Source organism: Neovison vison, chromosome 1 (genome assembly GCF_020171115.1).
Source record: "Neovison vison isolate M4711 chromosome 1, ASM_NN_V1, whole genome shotgun sequence".
Lineage (NCBI taxonomy): Eukaryota > Metazoa > Chordata > Mammalia > Carnivora > Mustelidae > Neogale > Neogale vison.
This window is the reverse complement of record NC_058091.1, coordinates 226,536,070-226,561,744: the sequence shown is the minus strand read 5'-3', so window position 1 is coordinate 226,561,744 and position 25,675 is coordinate 226,536,070. Positions and strand designations below refer to the sequence as shown.

The following is a 25,675-nucleotide window of genomic DNA, read 5'->3' as shown; positions in this document are numbered from 1 at the left end:
TCTAAAATTCAACTCAATACCCCCCTAATATTTCTCTGTCTTAGTAAATAACAATATATTCTACCCACCTGCCCAACATAGAGAACTTGAGAATAATTCTTGCTCTTTTTAAATAATAGCTTTAGCTGAAATACAATTCACTCATTCAAAGTATGTATTTTAATGGTTTTTAGTATATTCAGAGTTGTACAATCATCTCCAAAATCAACTTCAGAACATTTTTATCACACCAAAAAGAAACCTCATTCCCATCAGCAGGCACTCCCCATTTCTTCCTACCCTCTCCCCTAGGAAACTACCAATCTACTTCCTGTCTCTATAAATTAGCCTATTTCTTGATGTTTCAGACATGGAATTATACAATCTGTGGTCTTCTGCAATCTTTCATGTAACATAATGTTTTTTCATTTCATTCAGCATGATGTTTTTAAGGTTCATCCACACTAGCATGTACCAGTACTTCACTTCTTTCTATTGCTATATAATATTACATTTGATGGCTACCCATTCGTCAGTTGATGAATATTTTATTTGTTTTGACTCTTTGGTCATTCTGAATAATGCCACTATGAACACATGTCTAAAAGTTTTGTGTGAAGTTAAGTTTTCATTTTGCTTTGGGTATATACACAGGAGTGGAATTCCTGGGTCATATGCTAAATATGTTTTACCTTTTCAGAAATTGTTTTCCAAAACAGCTGTACCATTTTACATTCCCACCAGTAATTTATGATTGTTCCAGTTCATCCATATCCTACTCAACATTTGTTACTGTCTTTTTGATTACAGCAAAGGTATGAAACGGTCATCTCACTGTGGGTTTGATTTGTATTTCCCTGAAATTCTTGATTTTTCACTACTTTTTTTTTTCCACTACTTTTGATAGCTTATCAACTTGCAACTCCTGTCAAATGTCTGTAATCCTCTCATATCTATTTATCCCATTGCCATTACTCCAGTTAAGCAAGTATCTACTCACTCCTGCCTGGATTACTGCAACCTCCTCCCTGGTCTCTTTGACTCTCCTCTTGCTACCTTCCAGCCAATTGGCAACATATCCAGACTGTTTCACCTAAAACGGCAATTTTTTGTTTTCATTTTTGGCCACCGCTTAGACTATTAAAAAGCTAGCTTCTTCTCCTAGGAAACTATTCAACCTACTTAATAAAAATAAAAATAACAAGGCCCCTCATGATACAGACACTGCTTACCTATTTGGCTTTATCTCTGGCTACTCTCCTTTGGCACTCTGGCCATTGTGAGTACCTTTCTGTTTTTAAAATGTCACATTCACTGTTACCCCAAAGAGTTTTCTCATGTTGTTCCAAGGACTGGAACTCTTATCCTCCTTCTATGGACTCATCATCCTTCATTTCAGCCAAAAGCCAGAGCACCACTTGCTCTACAAAGCCTTCCCTGATTCTCCATAGGTTAGGTGATCCTGCTAAAACACTGTACACTTTCATCATGATAGTCCCTTCTGGCCTTCACTGTTATTTCTTGTTAAATCATTTGTTTTCTTTGCTAAACTGAAGCTCCTTGGCAATGAATCCCCAGCTTTAACATGTAACAGAAATTGAATACATACTGTTGAATATATCCACGAATCTTACTCATTTCTAGAGAACATGACCTGGATACTGACACCTGTATTTTCTGATTTATATTCTGATTTATATTTTAAGAAAACTCGGAATGAGAAAAAGTTGTTTTTTACCCTAATGTGTAACAGAGAAGTCTATAAAACACATAAAAACACATTTATGGAAAGCTCAGATGAAGTAAAAGTATGATAGATATATAAAATGTGCATTAATAGGAAAAATTAGTGACAGGGATAGAGGATGTGGAAAAGGACAATATCATGCCCTCTTAATTTTTCTTTGTACCTAGCACATGCACAAGAAATTATTTCTTATCGAATGTTTTCAAAGTTCTTATCAATAAAATGCTTTGCCTATCAGATAGAACTATGAATTCATGAAATATTATTTTTTAAGTAATCACTCCACCCAACATGGGGCTCAAACTCACAACTCCAAGATTGAAAGTTACATGCTCTACTAACTGAGCCAGCCAGACACCCCCACGAAACACTATTTTTGGTTGGCAAAAACATTTATGTTCTAAAGAAAATTTGAAATCAAAATATTTTTTCTTAGATTTTTAAAAAGAAGTCAATGTTAATGAAAGAAAATGCAAATGTATGGGTTATTAATCTTTAAACCACATTTTTAACTGAAGTATAAGTAACATACAGAAAAGTATACGGATCATAAGGGTACAGCTCAATGAATTTTCAAGAAGTGAACTTTTACAAAGTAACCACCACCTGCATTATAACACGGAACATTACAAACATTGTATTACAACACCCCCCAAAAGCTCCCTACACCCTCTTTCAACCCTCACCAAGAAAGATAACCACCATACTGACTCCTATCACTTTAGTTTTGCCAATTTTTGAATAGGAATTATATATTAAGTACTCTTTTGTGTCTGATTATTTTGTTCTATATTATATAAAATTTATACATTTTATTGATATAGAAATGAGTGTTCCCTTATCATTGCTAGATAGTATTTCAATGTAAAATGTGCCAGATTTCATTTGACTGGTAATGGACATTTGAATTTTTTCCAGTTTTTGGTTATCATGAATAGTGCTGCTATGAACATTCTTATAAACGTCCCTTGGTACACATATGTATGCATTTATATACTCAAAAGTGTATCTTCTAGGAAACAAGAAACCCTCAGTTGATACCAAATCTGTTTACCAACTGTAATCTCAACAGCAACAGATACACTTGTTATTTTTTATCAGACCCTTTAATTTTAGCTATTCTGGAGGATGGAGAAAGGTACCTCATTGTGGATTTAAAGTATCTACATGCTCAATTAATAAGTTGAGTGTATTTATTTATTAGCTATTTAGATATCCTCTTTTATGAAGTGTCTAAGCAAATGTTTTGCCTGGGGGTACCTGAGTAACTCAGCCGGTTGAGCGCCTGACTCTTGATTTCTTTCTTTCTTTCTTTTTTTTTTTTAAAGCTTGTATTTATTTATTTGACAGAGATCATAAGTAGGCAGAACAGCAGGCAGGGGGCAGGGGGGTGGTGGGAAGCAGGCTCCCTGCTGAGCAGAAAGCCCAGTGTGGGGCTTGATCCCAGGACCCTGGGAGGACCTGAACGGAAGGCAGAGGCTTTAACCCACTGAGAGCCACCCAGGTGCCCCTGACTCTTGATTTCTGATCCTGATCTCAGGGTCCTGAGATGGAGCCCCATGTTTTTCTCTCTCTCTCTCAAATAAATAAATAAATAAATAAAAATCTTAAAAAAAATATTCTGCTGCCTAGTTCTCTATGGGTTTCCAGTCTTTTAATTTTTCTATTTTTTATATAATTTGTATATGTCTTTTTTCAGATGTATGCATCTGTCACATATATCACCTCCCACTGAATTCATGGCCTACTTTTTACTCTCAATGTTTTTTGATGAACAGAGCTTCCTAATCTTAATGTAGTTCGATTTATCAATCTTTCTCTTTTTGGTTTAAACCCTTTTGTGTTTTTACCTATCTTGAACCATGAAGATATTTTCCTGTTTTTTTTTTCTTTAAGTTTTATTGTTTTATTTTATGTTTTTATATCTAGTAATCTACCTGAAATTGGTAGATTTCTTTTCTGTCTGTTGTGGGGTAAGGGTAAAGATTAGTTTTGCGGGTTTTTTTGTTTGTTTGTTTGATTTTTTACAGATACCTAGTTGATCCAGCGTAGTCTGTGGAAAAAGCCATTACTTCCCCAACGTAATGCAGTGTTATTTGTGTCATAAATCAAATGATGGTATATGTATAGGTGTGTTTCTTGATTATCCTGTTACACTGTTTTTGTTTTTTTTTACTTCTATGGATACCACACCACCTTAATTAGTGTAATTAAATTTATGGTCTTAGCCCACTTTCATAAAAAAGAGTCCTGTGAATATTTTGATCAGAAATGCACTGATTCTATAGATCACTCGGGGTAAAACTGGTACCTTTACAATACTGACCTTTCTAATTCTTGAATATGGCATATCCCACCATTTATTTAAATCTTAATTTGTACCATAATTATTCTATAGTTATCTGTGTGGTGTTGAGTGGTCTTGTACACTTTTCAATTTCTTACTAGGAATATGATGATTTCTGATGCAATTGTTAATGATAACACTCCCAAATTCAAAATTCTTTGTGTCTCAAATTCAGAAATGCAACTGACCTTATATCCAGCAATTTTGCTAAGTTTACTCATATTAATTTTAATAATTGGTTAGAGATTCCTTCGGATTTTCTATGCTCACAATCATGTCATCTGTGAACGACAGTTTAAATTCCTTTCATTTTTCTCTCTCTTTTTTTTTTTTTTTGCTTTATTTTACTGCCTAGGACTTCCCATATAATGTTAAAGGGAGGGGATAATAGAGATAACTCAAAAGGGAAAGCTCTCAATAATTTACCAACAAACAAAATGTTTGCTTTAGGTGTGTTTTAAAAAAAATAGATACTCCTGGAGTGCCTGGGTGTCTCAGTAGGTTAAGCCTCTACCTTCAGCTCAGGTCATGATCCCAGGATCCTGGGATCGAGCCCTGCATCGGGCTCTTTGCTCAGCAGGGAGCCTGCTTCCCCCTCTCTCTGCCTGCCTCTATGCCTACTTGTGATCTCTGTCTGTCAAACAAATAAATAAAATCCTTTAAAAAAAAAAAAAAAGATACCCCTTACCAAATTAAGGAATTTCCCTTATCTTCCTAGAATGTTAAGAATATTTAAAGAATCAGGAATGAAGAGTGACTTTTATTATAAAGTATGATGCATTTTTTTCTTGAAAAAAAAAAAAAAAAACAACAAATACAGAGGCAAAAGATCTCAACGTAATAAAGAATACACACAGACACAGACACAGACACACACACACACAAACACACACAGATAGATAGCTGATAAGCCTATAAGCTTATCTCATGAGCCCACAAGCTAATCTCACCTCTTCTTCAACAAGGAGAAGCTGATAGTTTCTCCTCGAAGATTGTTTTCCTTCTAAGATCAGGAACAAGACAAGGTTGCCGATACCTTACCACTTTTTTTCAACTTGGCATTGGAAGCCCTAGCCAGGGGATGCCTGGGTGGCACAGTAGGTTAAGCTTTCAACTCTAGGTTTTGGCTCAGATCATGATCTCAGGGGCACGAGATTGAGCTCCATGTCCGGGTCCATGCTCAGCATGGAATCTCCTGGAGAATTCTCTCTCTCCCCTCCTCTCCCTCTGCCCCTCCTGCTCCTGCTCTCTTTCTCTCTCTCCCTCTCTCTCTGTCTGTCTCTAAAATAAATAACACTAAAAAAAAAAAAAAAGAAAGAAAGAAAGAAAGAAAAAAGAAAAGAAAAGGAAGAAATCCTGGGCTGGGTAATGAAACAAGGAAAAAAAGCACAAAACTAAAGGAGAATTTGAACTCTATTTACAGATGATCTGATAATATGTATAGAAAACCCCAAATAGTCCACCAAAAACCTCTTTGAACTAATAAACAAATTCAAGAAAGCTGAAGGATATAAAAATCAATATATAAAAATCTGTTGTGTTTCTATACACCAATAATGAACTATCAGAAAGAGGGATTAAGAAAATAATCCCACTTATAGCTGCATCAAAAAGAATGGAATACCTAGAAATAAATTAAACCAAGTAGGTAAAAGATATATTCACTGTAAATTATCAGATATTGATGAAAGAAACTGAAGACACAAATAAATGAAAGGGTATTCCATGCTCATAGATTACAAGTATTAACATGTATAATGTCCATACTAACGAAAGCAATCTGCAGATTCAGTGCAAGTGCTATCAAAATTCCAATGGCATTTTTATAGAAACAGAAAAATAAATCTTAAAATTTGTATGGAACCACCAAATCCCGAATAGCTAAAGCAATCTTGAGAAAGAAGAAAAAAGCTATAGGTATCATACTTCTTGATTTCAAACTATTTTACAAAATTACAGTAATCTAAACAATATGTATTGGCATAAAAACAAACACAATGATCAACAGAACAGAATAGAGAGCCCAGAAATAAACCCATGCATATATAGTCAATAAATTTATGAGAGAGGAGCCAAGAATGTAAAATGGGGAAAAGAGAGTCCTTCATGAAACAGCATTAGGAAAATCAGACAGCAACAGGCAAAAGAGTGAAACTGGACCACTTTTCTATACCACATACAAAAATAAATTACAAAATAGGTTAAAGACTTGAGGAGTGCCTGGGTGGCTAAGTTCGTTAAGTGTCCAACTCTTGATCTCAGGGTCATGAGCTGGGCTCCAAATAAGTCTTTAAAAAACTAGATTAAAGACTTGAATCTAAGACCTGAAACCATAAAACTCCAAAAGAAAACAAAAGCAGTAACCTCCCTGTTACCAGTCTCTGGGTGATGATTTTTTGGATTTGACACCAAAAACAAAGGCAGCAAAGGGAAAATACATAAGTGGAACTATACATCAAACTAAAAAGCTTCTGCGCAGCAAGGGAACCACCAACAAGATAAAAAGACAACCTGCTGAATGGGAGAAAAAATTTGCAAATCATGTATTCTGATACAGGGTTAACATCCAAAATATATAAAGAACTCATACAACTCAATAGCCAAAAACCATGAACAATCCAATTTAAAGAATGGGCAGAGGAAGTGAATAGGCATTTTTCTAAAGAAGACATACAAGTGGCCACTAGGTACATGAAAAAGTACTTAACATCACTAATCATCAGGGAAATGCAAATCAAAACCACAGTGAGCTACCACCTCACACTTGTTAGAATGGCTAATATCAAAAAGACAAAAGGTAACAAGTGTTGGTGAGGGTGTGGAGAAAAGAGAACCCTTGTGCACTGTAGGTGGGAATGTGTATTTGTACAGCCCATGGAAACCAGAAGGGAGGTTTCTCAAAAAATTAAAAACAGAACTACTTTATGATCCAGCAACTCCACCTTTAGCTATATATCCAAGGGAAACAAAGGCACTATCCTGAAGAGATATCTTTTCCCCCATGTTCATTGCATCATTATTTATTACAGCCAAGTCATCAAAACAACCTAAGTATCCATGAGTGTATGAAGAGACATAGAAGATATGGTATATTGTACAATGGAATATTATTCAGTCACAAGAAAGGAGGATATCTTGCCATTTATGACAACAAAGATAGACCTTAAGGGCATTATGCTAAATGATAACTATTATATTATGTAGTTATATATAATTAACTATTATATATTATGTAGATTTCACATGTAAGTAATACACAATAAAATATTGTCAAACTCACAGAAACAGAATAACGTGGTGGTTATGAGGGATTGGTAGGGGAGGGGGGAAACACAAAATGTGGAGATGTTGGTTAAAGGATACAAAATTTGGACAATTAAGAGACAAAATAGTTGCAAAGGGAAAGGGACTTGAGAAAGGGACTATCATACAATCAAGATGTGATCAGAAGACAAAAGATCATTTAGAGACAGCAAATAATTTAGGTGGAAAAGAGGCAGAAGCTAAGATTGAGGGAGTAGAGGTCGAGGGTGGGATAACTTAGAACATCAGGATGAATTAAGACAATGGAAGTCCTTAGAGGTTTTGGGTAGAGGCACAATGAAACCACTTTATAAGTTAAGGTTAGCTCTGGGGTAGAACTTACCATGGAAAATATGGTAAGCGAAGTAATGCAGGAATACCACTTACGAGTTTTTAGGAGTAGTCTAGATGTACAGTGTTGGTGAGAGAAAGAGAAGAAAACATGGGAGAGTTTAAAGAAAGAACTGCTAAGATTTGAGAACGAAATGGATGTGAGGAGTGATCATGTTCAATTTGAACCTGTTACACTTGAGGAGATTAACCTGTATTCAAGTAAGAGAGGTTTGTTTAGTAGACAGGTAGAGACACATGGGACTAGAATTCAGAGAAAGGATTAGCATTAGATATATAAATTTAACCAAATATCATAAAAACTATTTTTTATTATCTATCTTTCTTCTAAAGATTTTATTTATTTTTTGACAGAGAGAGAGGAAGAGAGAGACAGTACAAGCAGGTGGAGCAGGAGACAGAAGGAGGAGAAGCAGGCTCCCCACTGAGCAGGGAGCTGGATGTAGGGCTCCATCCCAGGACCTTGGGATCATGACGTGAGCCAAAAGCAGACACTTAACCAACTGAGCCACCTAGGTGCCCTTTTATTATCTACCTTTATTATTTAGTGTCTACCTTTACTAAGCAATAGTATTAGTAATTTCTTTTTCTTTAAGGTTTTAGGTCAATAGATGATAAATCCAATTTTCTTCCTTAGATCACTAGACAATAATTTTCAAATAATAATAACAAATTTTTTTGAGCACTTACGATATGCTAACCATTGTTCCAGGTGCTTTACATATGTCAACATATTTACAACCATTCTATTAAGATATAATCACTAGCCCCATTCACAAGTGAGGAAACTGAAACAGACGTGCAGACACTTGCCTATGTCACAGAGCTAGTTAGCTGCAGAGCCAAGACATGGACTCAAGCAGTCTAGCTCTCCTCAACTACCACATATATAACATCTTGGCAAATAATCACACTAAAATGGTTTAGGGTTCAATTCCCTTTTGGAAAGGTTTTAATATAATATATACTTACTTGTAATGTATTTGTATCCCACACTTTCAGAGTTTTATCAAAGGAGCTTGATGTAAACATGCCGGTGTCATGAGGATACCACTGTACAGTCTCCACACTGTATTTGTGAACATCAGGATGGCTTCTACAAAACAGTAATCAAAATTTAGAAATACTTGATTTACACGTGTTTCAAAATTTATACTATACTAACAAGTAGCAGCCTCAAGTAGGACAATATGAATGGCCAAACCTAGATCACAGGCCTGCATCTCAGCTCTCCTGAGGAGAATGTCCAGGCACCTCTAGTTTCAGGCTTTTGTAGTGTAATGTGGAAGGCAGCTTCCTACGAAGGGTCATTAAATGGGAGCCTTCCTATTTCTGTAGCTGGGCCTGGAGGAATAAGGCAGCTACACTGAACCTCTTCATGGAAGGGGCCCTGATTTTTCCATACTGGAAGAGACACCCTTTTTGATTTTGGATATGCTTTTCCCAAATAACCATTTTATCAGTATTATCATTCTTAGAATTGTTGAATGCCTCACATAGATAGTTCCATGGTATCCCATGCAATATTGCTTCTGATCAAGGAATTTACTCAATGTCAAAAGAATGCAATTAATTTGTAGATGTCCAAGGCACCACTCTTATGTATCCCTTCACCTATAGAAGCATGATCTGTTGAAGACTCAGTTATGATAGTAGCTATAATACACTACCTCATGAGGGAAACATGCTGTCCTAAAGGAAGCAGGATAAGTTCTGAGCTGATGATAAATACAGTATATGTATCACTTTACTAAATTTTAATTCACTAAATTTTAATTCACATTAAATAACCCTTATGAGACGAAGATGGAAATTTGAACACAAAGTGGTATTTAATATCAAGAATTAGTGCGTGAGATAATAAAGTCTCCATTTTTAGAGATATAAACAATAATGAATGAAATAATACACTTCCGGGATTTGCTTCAAAATCATCCTCAGTGGGTGGGTGGAGTTAGAGATGTAACAAGATTGGTTATGACTGATAGTTGCTGAAGCTGTGTGATGGGTACATAGTTCACTATACCACTCTCTCCTTTCATATATGCTGGAAATTTTCCATAACAAAATAAATAAACAAAAGTTAACAGAAGACTATTGAAATCCTACACAGATAGGAACATCATGGTTTCTGATTCCTAAAGGTGACGCTTTGGATCAATACAGGATGAAGGACATTAAGCACTTGAATGAATGAGAACATGAAGTAAAGCCTTAAAGTTCTATGCTTTAGTTCTGGCATTGAGAGAGCTGCAAAAAAGGACTATGGGGTTTACCCATGATTCCTTTCTATGTCATGTATAATTTATATATTTTAACTGATTTCCATTTTCTTTCCTCTCTCTTGCCTTCATTATTTTATACAGGTTAAAAACAAACTGAGTCCATAGGTTGCATAATTCGATAAAAGATCATGTAAAACTAGTGGAAGAATGGACTTTATCTTGAACCGGAGCTGGATGTAGTAATTAAGCAGACTAAGGATCTATCATCTTTTGGGAAAGGGATGATTACATTTTGGTTGTAGGGTGGATACTTGCCTTTTTGGTTGTGGAGTAGATACCTGGAACTTTTTTTAAAGTTGGATCCAAGCTCCTCCTATTTGAGGGACATCTCCCTTATTTTACTGCTTCTTGTTACAGAAAGCTAGGGACTCCAGATATTTTCTTTCCCTTTCCCTTGGCAGTAAGGGCATGGATATATGGATAAGCTTCCCCAAACCTGCCTGGGACTCTAAACCTCTAAGTAGGAATGCAAAACTCAGGGATATTTAACAATTATTCATAGTCTTGGAGTTGAGAGTCTGTTGGTGACATGTAGCAGAACCCAAACTAAATTGTTCCTGTGGTGTGACCCCAACTGTTTTCTCTGCCTTAGTTTTTTTTACCTTCCACTCCTTTTCCACATTTGATTCTCTTACCCTCCCACCAGTTATATGAGATACAAAATTTCTTTCCAATAAATTTCTGCTTAAAACAAGGAGAACTGATTTCTATTTGCTCCTAAAAATCTTCATGTATACCAAAATTTTCCAGTTATAGTAAAACAAATCTTTAATGTACTCATTAAAAATAAAAGCTCATTTATATTTTAAATTTAAATTCAAGAATAGAACAAAATATTATATTATTATCTTATCAGATATGACCTGTTGTTCTCATTTATATTTAATGAGAATTTTGGTACAGAAAGAGAATCTTTTTGGTGCCTAGAACATACACATTAAGTAAAGCAAAAATAAGTATCAGCAAACATTCTAAGCCATATTAACTTAATAAAAGCTTTAAGTGAAATTATTTTGTAAAGTTAGATTATCAAATCTTCAGATATAAAAATGCTACTTTAACTCATTTTGCAAACATGTTCACTGTATGCCCATTTACATTTAAAGTTATGCTTTTACAGACAGAAAGTGAATCCAAGAAGAATGTCATGGTAAAACAAAAGATTGACACACTTTACTTGACTTTAACTACCAGAAAAGTAGATCACAGTTCGTCAAGAGTAACATTAGATAGCATGTGGTATATATGAAAATACTACTTTGATATATAACAAATTAAACAATGTTAAAATGTTATTTAAGATAAAAGAAAATAATGAATTAAGTGAATTAATATGACTATCTTACACTTTAAATTCAGGGGTTTTTTTTGGGACGAGTGCCGTGAGAGTATAAAATGGTATAAGCCTCTGAGAAACCAAATTTCAGACTACTTAAGGCGCTCTCTTGTTGTCTACCAAGTGTCTCTATAATTATATTGTTTCACGATGTGGTTACAATTTTTAGCATGCTTTTTGAAAGACAGTATTTCATTTAAGACTCACAAAAAAACCTTACAAGAATGACAGGACAGGTATAATTTATCTCTAAAACAAAATAAGCTGAGGTTCAGAGAAATAGTGTCCCAAATCTTTATTTCCAAAGTGAAGCATCAGAGCTAAGAAACAATTGCAAATCTCCTCCCAAATATTCCATGGATTTATGTACCTATTCTAGTGCTGTGGGAACATTTTTAATACAGGGTGATTGTTGATATTAATGTTCATGAAGTTTTTCCTTTTGAAAGCATCTTCTCAACACCCTTTCTCCCCATTACCTCAAAGCTGTGCTAAATATTGGATTGGATACAGGTGACAAGGAAGAATTAAGTAACCATTATGAACAAATTATAACAGTCACAAAACATCTTTCTAGATGCTGAAAAATAATTCTCACAAGACTGGAAAGCCAGTAAAGAATAGTTCCAGAGACTTAGGACAAAGAGAGGTGTTAAGTTAGGCAGCTTTGAGTAGGTAAAGAGATAAGATGGTTGTGCGTAGGTGTGTATATGTATGTGTTTGGTGAAGGACTGCCAGTATATTTACTGCTTCTAGTCATTAATCTTTTTGTTCTATTAAATATCAGTTGAAAAATAAATTTTTTGTTTATAATTAGCTGGAAGACTTAGAAATAAATCTTAAGCTAAGTGGTACTAAAAACTATGATTAGTTACTGCGGCATGCTAACTAAGTGTACCAAAAAAGGACAGGATCAAAGGTTTTTAGTCTCAAGAAAACATCAGGGGATATCCATGTGAAATGTGACATTTGAATAATCTGCCCAAAACAATCATATGACTGACAACATGGATGGAACTAGAGTGTATCATGCTTAGAAAATAAGTCAAGCGGAGAAAGACAAATATCATATGATCTCCCTGATAAGAGGAAGTGGTGATGCAACATGGGGGCTTAAGTGGGTAGGAGAAGAATCCATGAAACAAGATGGGATAGGGAGGGAGACAAACCATAAGTGACTCTTAATCTCACGAAACAAACTGGGGGTTGCTGGGGGGAGGGGGGTTGGGAGAAGGGGTGTAGGGTTATGGACATTGGGGAGGGTATGTGCTTTTGGGTAAATTGGAAGGGGAGAGACTACGGACTCTGAAAAACAATCTGAGGGGTTTGAAGTGGCGGGGGAGGGGTGGGAGGTTGGGGTACCAGGTGGTGGGTATTATAGAGGGCACAGCTTGCATGGAGCACTGGGTGTGGTGAAAAAATAATGAATACTGTTTTTCTGAAAATAAATAAATTGGAAAAAAAAAACAATCATATGACTGCTATTTTCATGTTTTGCATTTAAAGCAAGAAGTTCATGAATTACATTTTTAATACACACCTGCCAACGGAACACACTGCTTTACATGTGTAATAAGGTTGTCTGCTGGAGTTCTCAAGATCATAAAGTACAATCACACCATCTGAACCACCTGATAACATGCTAATAATAAAAAAGTTCACATTAATTTATCATTTTATGTACTTCATTTATTATATATTTCTGAAAATTACTGATCCATAAACACCCAAATGTATTATTTCCACAAATACAATACAGAGTAAATCTTCATTAATACAGAATTTTTAATAAAGTAAAATTCCTCAATCTAGTATTTGTGGAATTAATATAGAAAGATTCAATCTGTGACCATTTAAAGTTCACCTTTATAATTCCAAAAAGGACAGTAAAAACAAGATGGCAAAAGATCTATCTTAATTAGGAAAGTAAAATATTATGAAGTCATTCTTAATATCTTTTTTTTCCCCTCTGATTCTTAATATCTTAATTAAAATTGTGATGGGGCGCCTGGGTGGCTCAGTGGGTTGAAGCCTCTGCCTTCTGCTTGGGTCATGGACCTGGGGTCCTGGGATCGAGCCCCGCATTGGGCTCTCTGCTCAGCAGGGAGCCTGCTTCCCTTGCTCTCTCTCTGCCTGCCTCTCTGCCTACTTATGATCTGTCAAATAAATTTTTTAAATCCTTAAAAAAATTGTGATAAATGAAAATGGTATCAGACCAGCTATTACTGATACTAGTTATCTGACTCTGGGCAAGTTACTTCACCTGCCTAAGTCTTCAAACATTTGTGAAAAGGGGTGCATTTTCATCTAAGTCATCAAGATGATGTAAAGATAGAAGTTTTATCTGAGTTTTATACTGCCTCACAAAAAATAAAGGATTAATAAATGTTATATTTAATATTAAAAACACATTTACTCACTTTATTCAACTTTGACCACCTGAAATGTTAGGCACTCTGCTAATATAATTTTAAGACAGGCATTGTTTATGTCTTTCAATCTAGCAGAAAAGACAGGTCTATGGGTTTATATATCTAAATGAAGAATTGCTATTTTGCTCATAACCAAAGCTCATGTTTCTGTCTCATCTGGTTCTCTGATTTTACTCTTTGGTAAATTGCTAAGAAAGGGCTAATGAGATCAACAGTCCCTGAATTCTTATATGTTATTGACAATTTGTCTGTTCTTTTGTACTTGAAAATCAATCTGGCTGGATATACAACCCTTGCACTCACGTTTTATTTCCCTGAACATATGAGATAATAAGCTTCATTTCTTTGGGAATAAAGCCCCAAATTAGTTTAGTTAAAATAGGATTTTCTTTCCCTTATATGTAGTTTTAGATCTTATTTATTTTAGGAAACTTTTCTTGGAGTATACCTTTAATATCGACTCTGTTCTCTTCTTTCGGGTTTCTTCTCTGGGAATTCCAATTAAATGTATGCTGGGTCTTCTTTATCTCCCTCATGTGTCCCCATTTCTTGAATTCTTTATCTTTCTCCATTTCTCCTTGATTTTAAAAAAATATCCACCTTTCTACCATCTGTTTCTAAGCTATTACCTCTTGTATTCATTTGCTTGAGTTCTTTATGCTTTAGTCTTCATTTCTGAAACATTTGCCATTTATTACTTTTTCTTGAGTTTGTTCATCTCATTTCTGAGTTTTCTTTTTTTGAAGACTTTATTTATTTATTTGACAGACAGAGATCACAAGAAGGCAGAGAGGCAGACAGAGACAGAGGGAAAGCAGGCTCCCTGCCGAGCAGAGAGCCCAATGCGGGGCTTGATCCCAGGACCCTGAGATCATGACCTGAGCCGAAGGCAGAGGCTTAACCCACTGAGCCACCCAGGTGCCCCTCATTTCTGAGTTTTCTTAATTTCAACTTTTTTCTTTCAGATCTTGTATCTTTTTAAAATGACACTTAGCTAGTTTTAAAATACTAGGTTAGAGTTCTCAACTATTTCATAGGTATATCTTTCTGGCACAGCTACACTGTCTAAAGGGGTATTACTTGGTATTACTTTGTCTCTTTGTTCTTATAATAATTTTGAATGGACTTTGATTTAAATCCTATTATTTTGCTCATATTTACATGAAATTCATTTTTAAAAACTTTTATAGAAATGAGTCTTGGTTTAGAATATTTAAATTTTGTATCTCTAGAATATCTTCTTCTTCTTTTTTTTAATAAAATGTTCAATACATCGCACCTCACTTTCAGGTTTCTTGGTTCTGTTTACCTCCTCAATTTTTTTCCTGGGCTATCTTTTCTTTCTGTTTCTCTGTCCCTATACCGCTCAATTTGGATTCTATTCCAAGCAGTTTCTCCTCACTATAGGGTTTTGCCCTTTAGGAGATCTTAAGTTGGTTAGCTGGAGAGATCATAGGGCCCAGAAAACTTCAACCCCTTCCAGTCTTACTGTGAACCCCTTAATAACTGGGAGTATGTCATCCTCTCCCAGTGTTGTCCACTGTAGTCAAAACAGCTTGCTGAACTTTCAAGTAATGTTGGTTATTTTGGAGTTATCAGGTCTACTAGATATTCCACTAGTTTTCACTGTCTCTTCTGATACAGACGCTGATACCACACAGATCTTGTAATTCTCAGCGATTTGTTCCCAGTCATCCATATTTTGTGGTTTGTGGGGATATTTGATCACTTATACTTGTTCTAAGTGTTATATATTAATTGTTTTATATTGCCCTCTTTAGTTTCTTTGTTACTAAAAGTGCAAGATAAGGAGTTTGTGCCACAAATGAACACAATTCATTCTTCACTGAGAAAGACTTGCTGTTAAAAATAAATTGTGTGCTTAGCGATGTACTAAACTTACATTCTGGTACAAGCTCTTTATCTTGTTGTTAACCAGTTACAAAGGGTTCATGAACCAAAAGTATATCCAAGCAGCACTGATTTATAGACCTGTTTTAAGAAAAATTCAATACCAATTTGTAGGGCAATAGGTTTATTTAAAAGTAATTCTTCAAAGTTCTCTACTGAAACAGTTCTAAAAATCTGATTGATGATGGGTAGTAAAAAAAGACAGCAAGTAATGCCATGCTAAAGTGTTCACCACTAAACTTTTGTAGTTAACTACGTATTTATATAGGAAAATATTTATAAATTTTAACAACTACAATTTTTATTTTCATTGATAGAATCTTGCAGCTTGTTTGGGCACAACTATGAGTTACCTGTATATTAAAACGAGTTCTGAAAATACTTCTGCTTCCTATTTGAATTTCATGAAATACTTTTTTTTTTTTTTACCATGGCATTGTATGTATTCTTAACACAAAAACAAAAAATTATATTCAAAGGTGGGCATTTTAACTGTATTTATAATAATGACAGATGTTTCATCTTTGCTAGAATGGTTTCCAAAAGCTTTCCTTGGATTATATTAATTGGCTGGAACAACTGAACCACTATTGGAATTAAATGATTCTGAATTTGAAGGGTCTGTGAACAATGACATTATTTAACTGTGAGGTTATTATTCTGCTTATAGAGCAATCACAGTAAGAGTTATAATTTCATGTTTTTACAAGGACAAGAAAACCTGTTATTAAAGATGAACAACAATAGCTTAGAAGAATTTAGAAGATATCAAAGAAAATTCAAGCTTCACAGAATGATATGCAAATGTACTTAATGCAATTGCAGTTGTGAAAATGTTACTTTCAGGGAGACTTCTTAAAATAACTCCTAACTTTGGAAATAAATGCCTCTTTACCAGATGTGCATATTCTGGTTTCTGTTCTGGTTTCAGTGATATCACTGAAACTCTCATGATGGTCAGTAAATATTAAAAAGTATTTTGAGCAAATTATATGTGCACTGACTTTCTTAAGAAAAATATCAATATTTAATTTTCCATTAAACATGTATTTTGCTTTTTATTGTTCTCTTTGCTGCCAAAAGGATTTTTTTTAGAAGACTTTATTTATTTATTTGACAGACAGAGATCACAAGTAGGCAGAGGTAGGCAGATAGAGAGGGGGAGGCAGGCTCCCTGCTGAGCAGAGAGCCCAATGCAGGGCTTGATCCCAGGACCCTGGGATCATGACCTGAGCCGAAGGCAGAGGCTTAACCCACTGAGCCACCCAGGTGCCCCTGCCCAAAGGATTTAATGCAAAATACAAGTCTTGGCAAACAAATGAAATAGTTATAGATTTCACCACGCAAAGATGAAAAGCACTGTAGTAAGGATCTTGACTTTTCTCAATGTTCCGCAAAAAGACTCCTCAGCATGTATTTCTCACACATATTTTATGCACATATAATTTGTAATTTCTCATATTTCTTATTGACTTGGACAACTGGTAGCCTACTGGCTTCATGTACTTCACAGGTTAGACAAATGATCTCTATTCCGAATGGATGGCTGGAAAAGCACCACTGAACACCTTTTCCACCAGCACCCACGATCAAAAGAAATCAGCTATCCCTTTCTGTTAGTGTCATTATTTTATAAGCAAATGGCCCATAGCTGACCTTGAATGCGAGGTGCTATGTTGCATCTGGAAAAGTTCAGAACAAAGAAAAGAATTATTGCTGATCATCTTAGATTTAACCATGTGCTAAAGTGAGAATGTGTTCACTGTTCACGTTTCCCATATACTACTAGCTGGGACTATGACAGTGGCTGAAAATTAAAAAGAGAATTCTGTCACACCTGTCTGGTTCATTTTAATGTAAATAATAGTAACACTTCAGTATAATGTAAAAACTCTGGGGCAACGCCAAACACAACATGATACAACAAACTTCAGTTACTGTTATACTTGTTCTAACTACAGACCACATGAAGCTTTTAGAAATTTCTTTTAAGAGTTATATGGGATCAAGATGTTTTAAGTGGGGGGGTATGACATGTTCATATTTGCATTTTTCAAAGCACTCTGGCTGTTGTATGGACAATGGACTCAAAGGAGTAAAAGTATAGGTGATAATGCTTTTGATTAACAGGAGTAGAGGCAACCATTTATGATATGCCAGGTCCTATGCTAATCATGTTACACATAAAATCTCAATTAAATTACAACAAACGTATTAGGTAACTATTATTGTCAGCACTGTATAGCTAAGGCAACTGAGGATTAAAAAGGTTAGGTCAACTGCTGAAGGTCACTTAGCTGCTAAGTGAAAAGCCCAGGAGGAGCTCAAATAAAGGTCTGGATTTCTACAAGCTTAATTCTCCAACATATAGTTTCACTTTTTATATTCTATTTCTTTTCCCATTAAACGCCTTCAGAACAGCAACTCTGTTTTAAATTGGTACCTAAAGCACATACCCCAGCACTTAAAAGCCCTCTGTATCAAAGGAAGCTCCATGTCAGTTACAATGAATATATTTTTTAAAAAGTAGTTTGGAAATGTTTACCTGGCAACATTTTAAGGGTGTGATTTTATTTATTAAATTAGTAATGTCAGATTTATAATGCCACAATTTAGAAATTTTACTACTTTTTGTGAACCTTTACGAAAGTAATTTGAAAGAAAGATTTTACTAGATCTCACTTTGAACAACAAAAAAAGGGCCGTTAAATTTATAAACTTACTATCTTGCTTCAACAGGTTCAATGTCAAGGGTGTTAACTCCACTGCCATGGATCCTTTCAACATCTCTGTCTTTGTTTAACTCCAGTCCCAAAACCCTTCAAAAAATAGAAAAATGGAAAAGGGTGAAAAGAAAGATGAAACTAAACAATAATAAAGTAATTTAATCATAAAACATCCTTATTTCACCAAAATTACATGTAGTACAAAAATTGCAAGTAATGCTTAAATCTTCTACCACACATTCAAAGGTATTTACAGATTTACAGGATGCCTGGGTGGCTCAGTTGGTTAAGCTGCTGCCTTCAGCTCAGATCATGATGCCTGGGTCCAGGGATCAAGTCCTACATCGGGATCCTTGCTCAGCAGGGAGCCTGCTTCTCCCTTGGCCTGTCGCTCCCCCTGCTTGTGCTCACACTCTCCTTCTCTCCGACAAATCAATAAGTAATCTTAAAAAAAAAAAAAAAAAAAAAAAAAAAGGAGGGGCGCCTGGTTGGCTCAGTGGGTTAAGCCTCTGCCTTTGGCTCAGGTCATGATCTCAAGGTCTTGGGATTGAGCCCCGCATCAGGCTTTCTGCTCAGTGGGGAGCCTGCTTTCCCCTCTCTTTCTCTGCCTGCTGCTCTGCCCACTTGTGATCTCTCTCTCTCTGTGTCCAGTAAATAATAATAAAATAAATAAAATATTTTAAAAAAAGGTATTTATAGATTTTTTAAAGACCTTACATGAGTTAAAAAAATACCAACAGGAACAATTACATGTAAAGAATTTCTCCAGGTACTTCATTACGTTTTTATTAATGTATTTAGAAACGGAAATAAACTTTCACAAAAAGTTAAATTCTGCTATCTTAAACTTAACTGAGGACGCCTAGTGGACAAAAGCTTAAATTACAGTTTTGTTTTGTTTTGTTTTTTAAGATTTTTATTTATTTATTTGACAGACAGAGATCACAAGTAGGCAGAGAGGCAGGAAGAGAGAGAGAGAGGAGGAAGCAGGCTCCCCGCGGACCAGAGAGCCTGATGTGGGGCTCAATCCCAGGACTCTGAGATCATGACCTGAGCTGAAGGCAGAGGCTTTAACCCACTGAGCCACCCAGGCGCCCCAAATTATAGTATTTTTTAAAAAAATTCCCTAGAAGTGTTTCTAGGCCTTAGGTAAAATACAGTGAGTATGTTCAAACAATGATTAAGCACACTTTTAAAAAGCCAATTAAATATCTATAAAAAGATGATTAACAAGTACTCTTAAATTAAGTTGAATGAAATTTCTTACATTACATAACTGTAAACCATCATTATTCTGAAGAGGATATTAAGATTAAATGAGTTAATACATGAAAAGTGCTCATTACAATGACCAGTAAGTGCCCAATGAAAGTCTTATTAGAATGTCTTAGTCTGTTGGATGTTAAGGAACATTTATGTTAATTTAACTAGAATGATTTCTGAATTCATTATTGACCAACATAATGCTATCTATATGAAAACTTTTAGCCTATGCGTCAATTTTTAAAAAAATAAAAATGCACAGTGCTAGAAAAGGTACAAATTGATACTTTTATGTCCTTACAGTAGCAGTATATAAACATTATAAACATTTTAGTAATCATATTTACATATTAAATGTTTGATTTAAAGATATATGCAGGCCTTTGTCTTCACAGTTTAGCCTTAGGTTCAAATATCCGGTCTAACACTTACTACTTTTCTGACTTTGATCAGTAACAGTAACAGCTAATATTAAGAGCCTACCATGAGTCAACACTGTGATTGGTAGTAAAATAAGTGTAATAAGTGTTAATCTGAACTGATAGATTTCCCAGGTGGTAGGTTATATTAGTAACTGTTCTTTCTGATTATAAATCTAAGACATAAGTAATTTGTCTAACACCATACATCTAATAACTAGCTGAACTGGGATCTGAACGCTTGACACTTTCTCTCCAGACCATTATGCTGTTCTGCCATCTCTGAGCTTCAGTATTTCACCAGAAAATAATTTTTCATATTTTTCAGGGAAATTCCCATTTCTTCTTAAAATATTTTTCTATTTTTCAATTTTACTTTTTTTTTTTTAGAGCGAGCGAGCATGGGTGAGGTGGAGTGGGGGAGAGGAGAGGGAGATTAAGACCCAACACAAGTCTGGATCTCACAACCCTGAGATCCTGACCTGAGCCAAAATCAAGACTCAGATGCTTAACTGACTGAGCCACCCAGGCACTCATATTTGATGATTTTTCAAATAACAGTAATCTGTGCTTCTCGTAACCAGTAAAATACCATACAAACATGAACAAAGGTTCACCCCTTCCTTGAGTTCCCTTCTCTGAACAGTGAGAAATGTAGCTCTCACTATCATTAATTTGTTTATTTATTTGAACAATACAAATGAATGCAACCAATCTCCCTTCACCAATACCATCCCCGCCCCCAACAAGAAAATTGCTTACCAGGCATGGGCTTTGATTTCTGCCTCCCCTAACACTCCTATCACCTGAGCTTGTCAGTCCTCACAGACTACCTCCTCAGCCTGCACACTCTAATCCCAGCCTGTGTATGGAAGCCTACTTCGGCCCAACCTAAAGACTTTAGGACTGAATTTTAAGGGAACTAAAAGAGGTTAAATGAAGAAAAGTAAGAGGGTAATATGGTAGGTAAACAAGGGCAGGGTGTGTGTGGAAGGAGGCAAGGTGTGCAAAAAAGGAGTTAATACAGCATGCCAGAGACTGCTATCCTTAGAAAGTCCTACTTGCAAGATTGGCCTTTGTCTCCTTCTGTGATTTCAGGAGGTTTCTATCATTCCTGGATAAGAATGGTTCACTGAGCCTCAACTATGTGGAGCCAACAAGGTGCTCTGTGATGAATACCTGCTGTCCTTCTAGGTGTCTGGAATTTTGGTACATGTTAAATACACGCATGCACATGCCAGAAATTCTGGTTCATGCTCTAAAAGAACAGATAAAGTCCTTCAGACAGAAGGGAAATGATATTTGAAAACTTGGGATATCAGGATTGAGGAGAAAGCAACAGAAAAGATAAATATCTAGGCAAATAAAACTGACAAAGTATGCATGATAGTTGAAAAAAATGTATTAACATCATCTGATGGGGTTTACAATGTATATAAATGCAATATGTGAGACAACATATATGATGAAGTTTCTATATGCCAAATGAAGCAGTAAAATATTGATTCTAAGCAGAGAATGGAAAGTTAAATGGGTATTTTATAATTCCTAGAGCAATCACCAAAAACAATTATATAATGAGATGTCACAAGAGATAAAATGGAATATTAAATAATGTTCAAATAATTCCCAAAAAAGCAGGAAAGGGGGAAAAATGTGGAGCAACCAGCACTCTCATCCCTCACTGGTGGGAATGTTAAGCTTCTATAAAACTACGTTTCTAAAAAGTGAAACACAGGCTCTAGTCATTCCCCTGTTAGGCATGCAGCCAAGAGAAATAAAAGTACATTTCCACACAAAGACTCGTACTTGAACATTCACAGCAACTTTATATGTCATTGCCCAAAACTGGAAACATTTAAATGCCATCAACAAGTGAATAGATAAATAAACTGTGATATATCCACAGAATACAGTATTTCTCAACAGTAAAAAATAATCAAAAGGAGAAATTTCAAAATAATTATGCTGAATGAAAGACAAGACAAAGAATAATTTGTACAAAATTCTGGAATATGCAAGTAATCTATGCTGACAGTAAGCAGAGGAGTGGTTTCCTGGAATAGAACAGCATGAAGCAGGGAAAGAAATAAAAAGAAGCATTACAAAAAGTTAGGATGCAATTTTTGGCTTATGTATATTAGTTATTTTGGTGGTGATGGCTTCAAAAGCATGTATGTATGTCAAAACCCATCCAATCGTTTACTCTAATTTAATGTGCAGTTTACTATGTGTCAATTATACCTCAAGAAAGTTGTTTAAAAAAAAAAAGGTGGGTAAGAATTGTAAACTTTGCACATCAGTGTTTATGCTTTTGCCCTTAATCATTGACAATGAAGAAATTGGGGTAAATTAGAGTAGACATCTTCCTTAAATAAAAAAGGATTGTGTGGTTGTTTAGTTAAGCAAAGACATCACTTAATGAGGGAATCTTTAAAAAGAAACACTACCTTCAATACATTATTTCAACTTAAATATATAAGCAATCCTCACTTTGCACAGTTTGCAAATGAAGCATGGAATGGAAGTTACCATGATTGAAATAACCAGACCCCCAAACAATGTTTCAAAATTCAGTTGCCATGGTGTATTAACTGTTACTAATAGCATAAAGCACAAAGTTGGCTCCCAGCTTTTCAGTCCACAAATCACTACAAAAATAACATGGACATCATAATTTGTGAGCAATTTACATGACTTCTTTCAAAATCTGCAGGTGACTGGTTACTGTGGATTTGTTATTCAATTCATAGAAAGACTGCAAAGTTCTGTGCTTCCGAGATAAACTTGTATGAAATTTTAGAAAAATGGATAATGAAAAGAGGGAATTGACCAACAAAATGGAGGTGCACCAAAAATAAGCTAAGTGATAATACTGGAAATCAAACTCAAATGGAATGTAAATGGAGTTACAGAAGAAATAGCTGACTGGAAATGTTGACAGTGTGGCCATTTGAGACTCTCTAGAGAAAGACTGAGGAAATCAAAGCAGGTGAGTGAACTTGTCCAAATAAATGAGGAAAAGTGGTTGTGATGAGAAGGCTGAAAAGGTCTGAGAGGAAATGACACTGGCAAAAACGTTTACATTAAAAACTCAGAGATCTTTCACGACGTTGAAATGCAAAGGACAAAATGTTGGAACCTGATTCAGAAAGAAGAATGATAATTAGCCAAAATATAGAAATATACTCAACGTGCATTAGAAGTTATATAATGAGAAGATCAGTGCCACTCAAACTACTCTTGATTTCAGATGAATTTTTCTTTAAACAAAGAGTTTTCATTGTTTCTAATGTCTTCTATTACAGTGTACTAATATTAGCTTTACTATTTTTTCATTTCTTGCCTATTTTTATAACAGTAAAAGTTTACTGCTTTGAAGGGGCACATGCACCCCAATGTTTATAGCAGCAATGTCCACGATAGCCAAATTATAGGAAGAACCTAGATGTCCATCAGCAGATGAATGGATAAAGAAGATATTGTATATATACACAATGGAGTACTATGCAGCTATCAAAAACCCCAAAATCTTGCCGTATGCAATGATGTGGATAGAACTAGAGGGTATTATGCTAAGTAAAATAAGTCAATCAGAGAAAGACAATTATCACATGATCTCACTGATATGAAGAATTAGAGAAACAAGATAGAGGATCATAGGGGAAGGGAGGGAAAAATAAAAGAAGATGAAACTAGAGAGGGAGACAAATAAGAGACTCTTAATCTCAGGAAACAAACGGGTTGCTGGAAGGGAGGGGAGTGGGAGGGATGGACTGGCTGGGTGATGGACATTGGGGAGGGTATGTGCTATGGTAAGTGCTGTGAATTGTGTAAGACTGATGAATCAAACACCTGTATCCCTGAAACAAATAATATGTTAATAAACAATTTAACAAAAAAAAGTTTACTGTTTGACAAAGGAATTTTAAATATCACAGAACAATGGTAATTGTTCCCCATCCACTGATTATGCAAAGCAAGGATTATCAGAGTATTTATATGCCAGATGTTTGAAGTAGAGTTAAATATGCTGAACGGAATGCCACATCATCTTCTTTTACAAACCATACTCACAACTATATGTACTCTATGATTTTCAAAAATATGTTTTATTTGGGGATCTGGGGTGACTTAATCGGTTGAGTGTCCCACTCTTTATTTTGGTTCAGGGTCATGAGACTGGACTCTGTGTCAAGCTCTGCACTGAGCATAGACCCTGCTTAAGATTCTCTCCCTCTCTATCTGCCCCTTCCCTGCTTGCAAGTGTGCACGTGTGTGTATACTCTCTCAATAAATAAATAAATTAAAAATTTAAAATGTTTTATTATTAACTTATCATTTTAATTGAGTAAACATTTAAGGCATATGCCAAACAAATGACTATGGAATCTCAAGACATGCAACTGAATGTGGAATCTTTCTCAAGCAATGGTTGTCAATCCTGGCCATACACTATTATCACCTATGGAGCTTTAAAGAAGTTCCAGAATTAATTAATTAATTAAATTTGATTCAATTAAATCAGAATTTCTGGGGTTGCAACCTTGGCATGAATACGTTTTCCAAAGTATTTTTTCCAAATCACCGTAGGTGATTCCAATATTATCGCAAAGTTGAAACAATCTGTTCTTATTAATTTCCTCCAGTCTTTCATAATATGATTTTCTCAATGATACCTCATTAAAAACACTTAATTTTAAGCAATTTGTTTGGATCATTTAAAAAATGGTCCATTTAGTTTAAGAATAACAATTCTTTTTGACTTTGTATTTCATTAGTTCTTACTAAAATGGCATAATCAGAATAATAAAACTGGCATTATCAGAATTAGGGACAAATACAGATTTTTGATAAGCGTATAAAGAAACTGGTGGGAGGGATGCCCATGGGATTGCTAGATTATAGGTTTTTAGCCACAAGTGTGAAGTATGCTGGGGGAAGCAGCATGTTTTGCACGGAAAGTGAAATCCATTCACAGATGGATTAATCTGGTGACCTTCTAAGGAGACATTCACTATTCCAAAACTGTACATCTTCTAATGAAGATGTTTACGTCATGGAATTTTAACAGAGTGATATTAGCTGCATTGTCAGACAGCGGTCTATTGGGGATTAAAAGAATCTGGAGAAACCCAATGTTTTAGACCCTCAGTAGCTCACATGATTTAAGTCATTATGATATGTTAAGACTTCTGAACTTACTGGGGAAAAACTAATGTGGCTTCTTTTAAAAAAAGTACAGCTATTTTCACTAAAACTAAAGGTCTTACAGTCAAGTTCATTTACTTTCCAATGTTTAATTTGCTGATCCTAAGGGAAGAACTGAAGAACTACTTGGTGGAAACAAGCCAGATTATCAGAGGAGATTGATCAGTTTTGATAAACATAAATTTTGAATTTCCGAAATCACTTAAAACTCTGGATATGTCTGTATGCTTTTATTAGAGTGGATCACTGAGCTGAATAGGAATTACTGTCAACTCTGCACTGAAAGGAGGTAGAGACAGAGGGCTAACTGTAGATGCAGCCCAAACATGTTTAAAATTGATCAAAATGTGGTTAAAAGATTGTTT

General features: G+C 35.2%; 1 protein-coding gene across 3 annotated transcripts in view; it reads right to left on the bottom strand.

Annotated features, from left to right (window-relative positions):
• ERCC8 (ERCC excision repair 8, CSA ubiquitin ligase complex subunit) overlaps positions 1–25,675 on the bottom strand; it is a 57,440-nt gene that overhangs the window by 29,145 nt on the left and 2,620 nt on the right. For 2 of the 3 annotated variants that reach the window (XM_044224151.1, XM_044224157.1), the window contains exons 2-4: positions 18,415–18,510; positions 12,889–12,990; positions 8,700–8,823 (exon numbers count right to left, since the gene is read on the bottom strand). In XM_044224151.1, coding sequence (XP_044080086.1) covers positions 8,700–8,823; positions 12,889–12,990; positions 18,415–18,510 — 322 coding nt within the window. Of the gene's footprint in view, positions 1–8,699; positions 8,824–12,888; positions 12,991–18,414; positions 18,511–25,675 lie in introns of those variants that run through there. The other variant, XM_044224167.1, reaches the window with a different exon arrangement.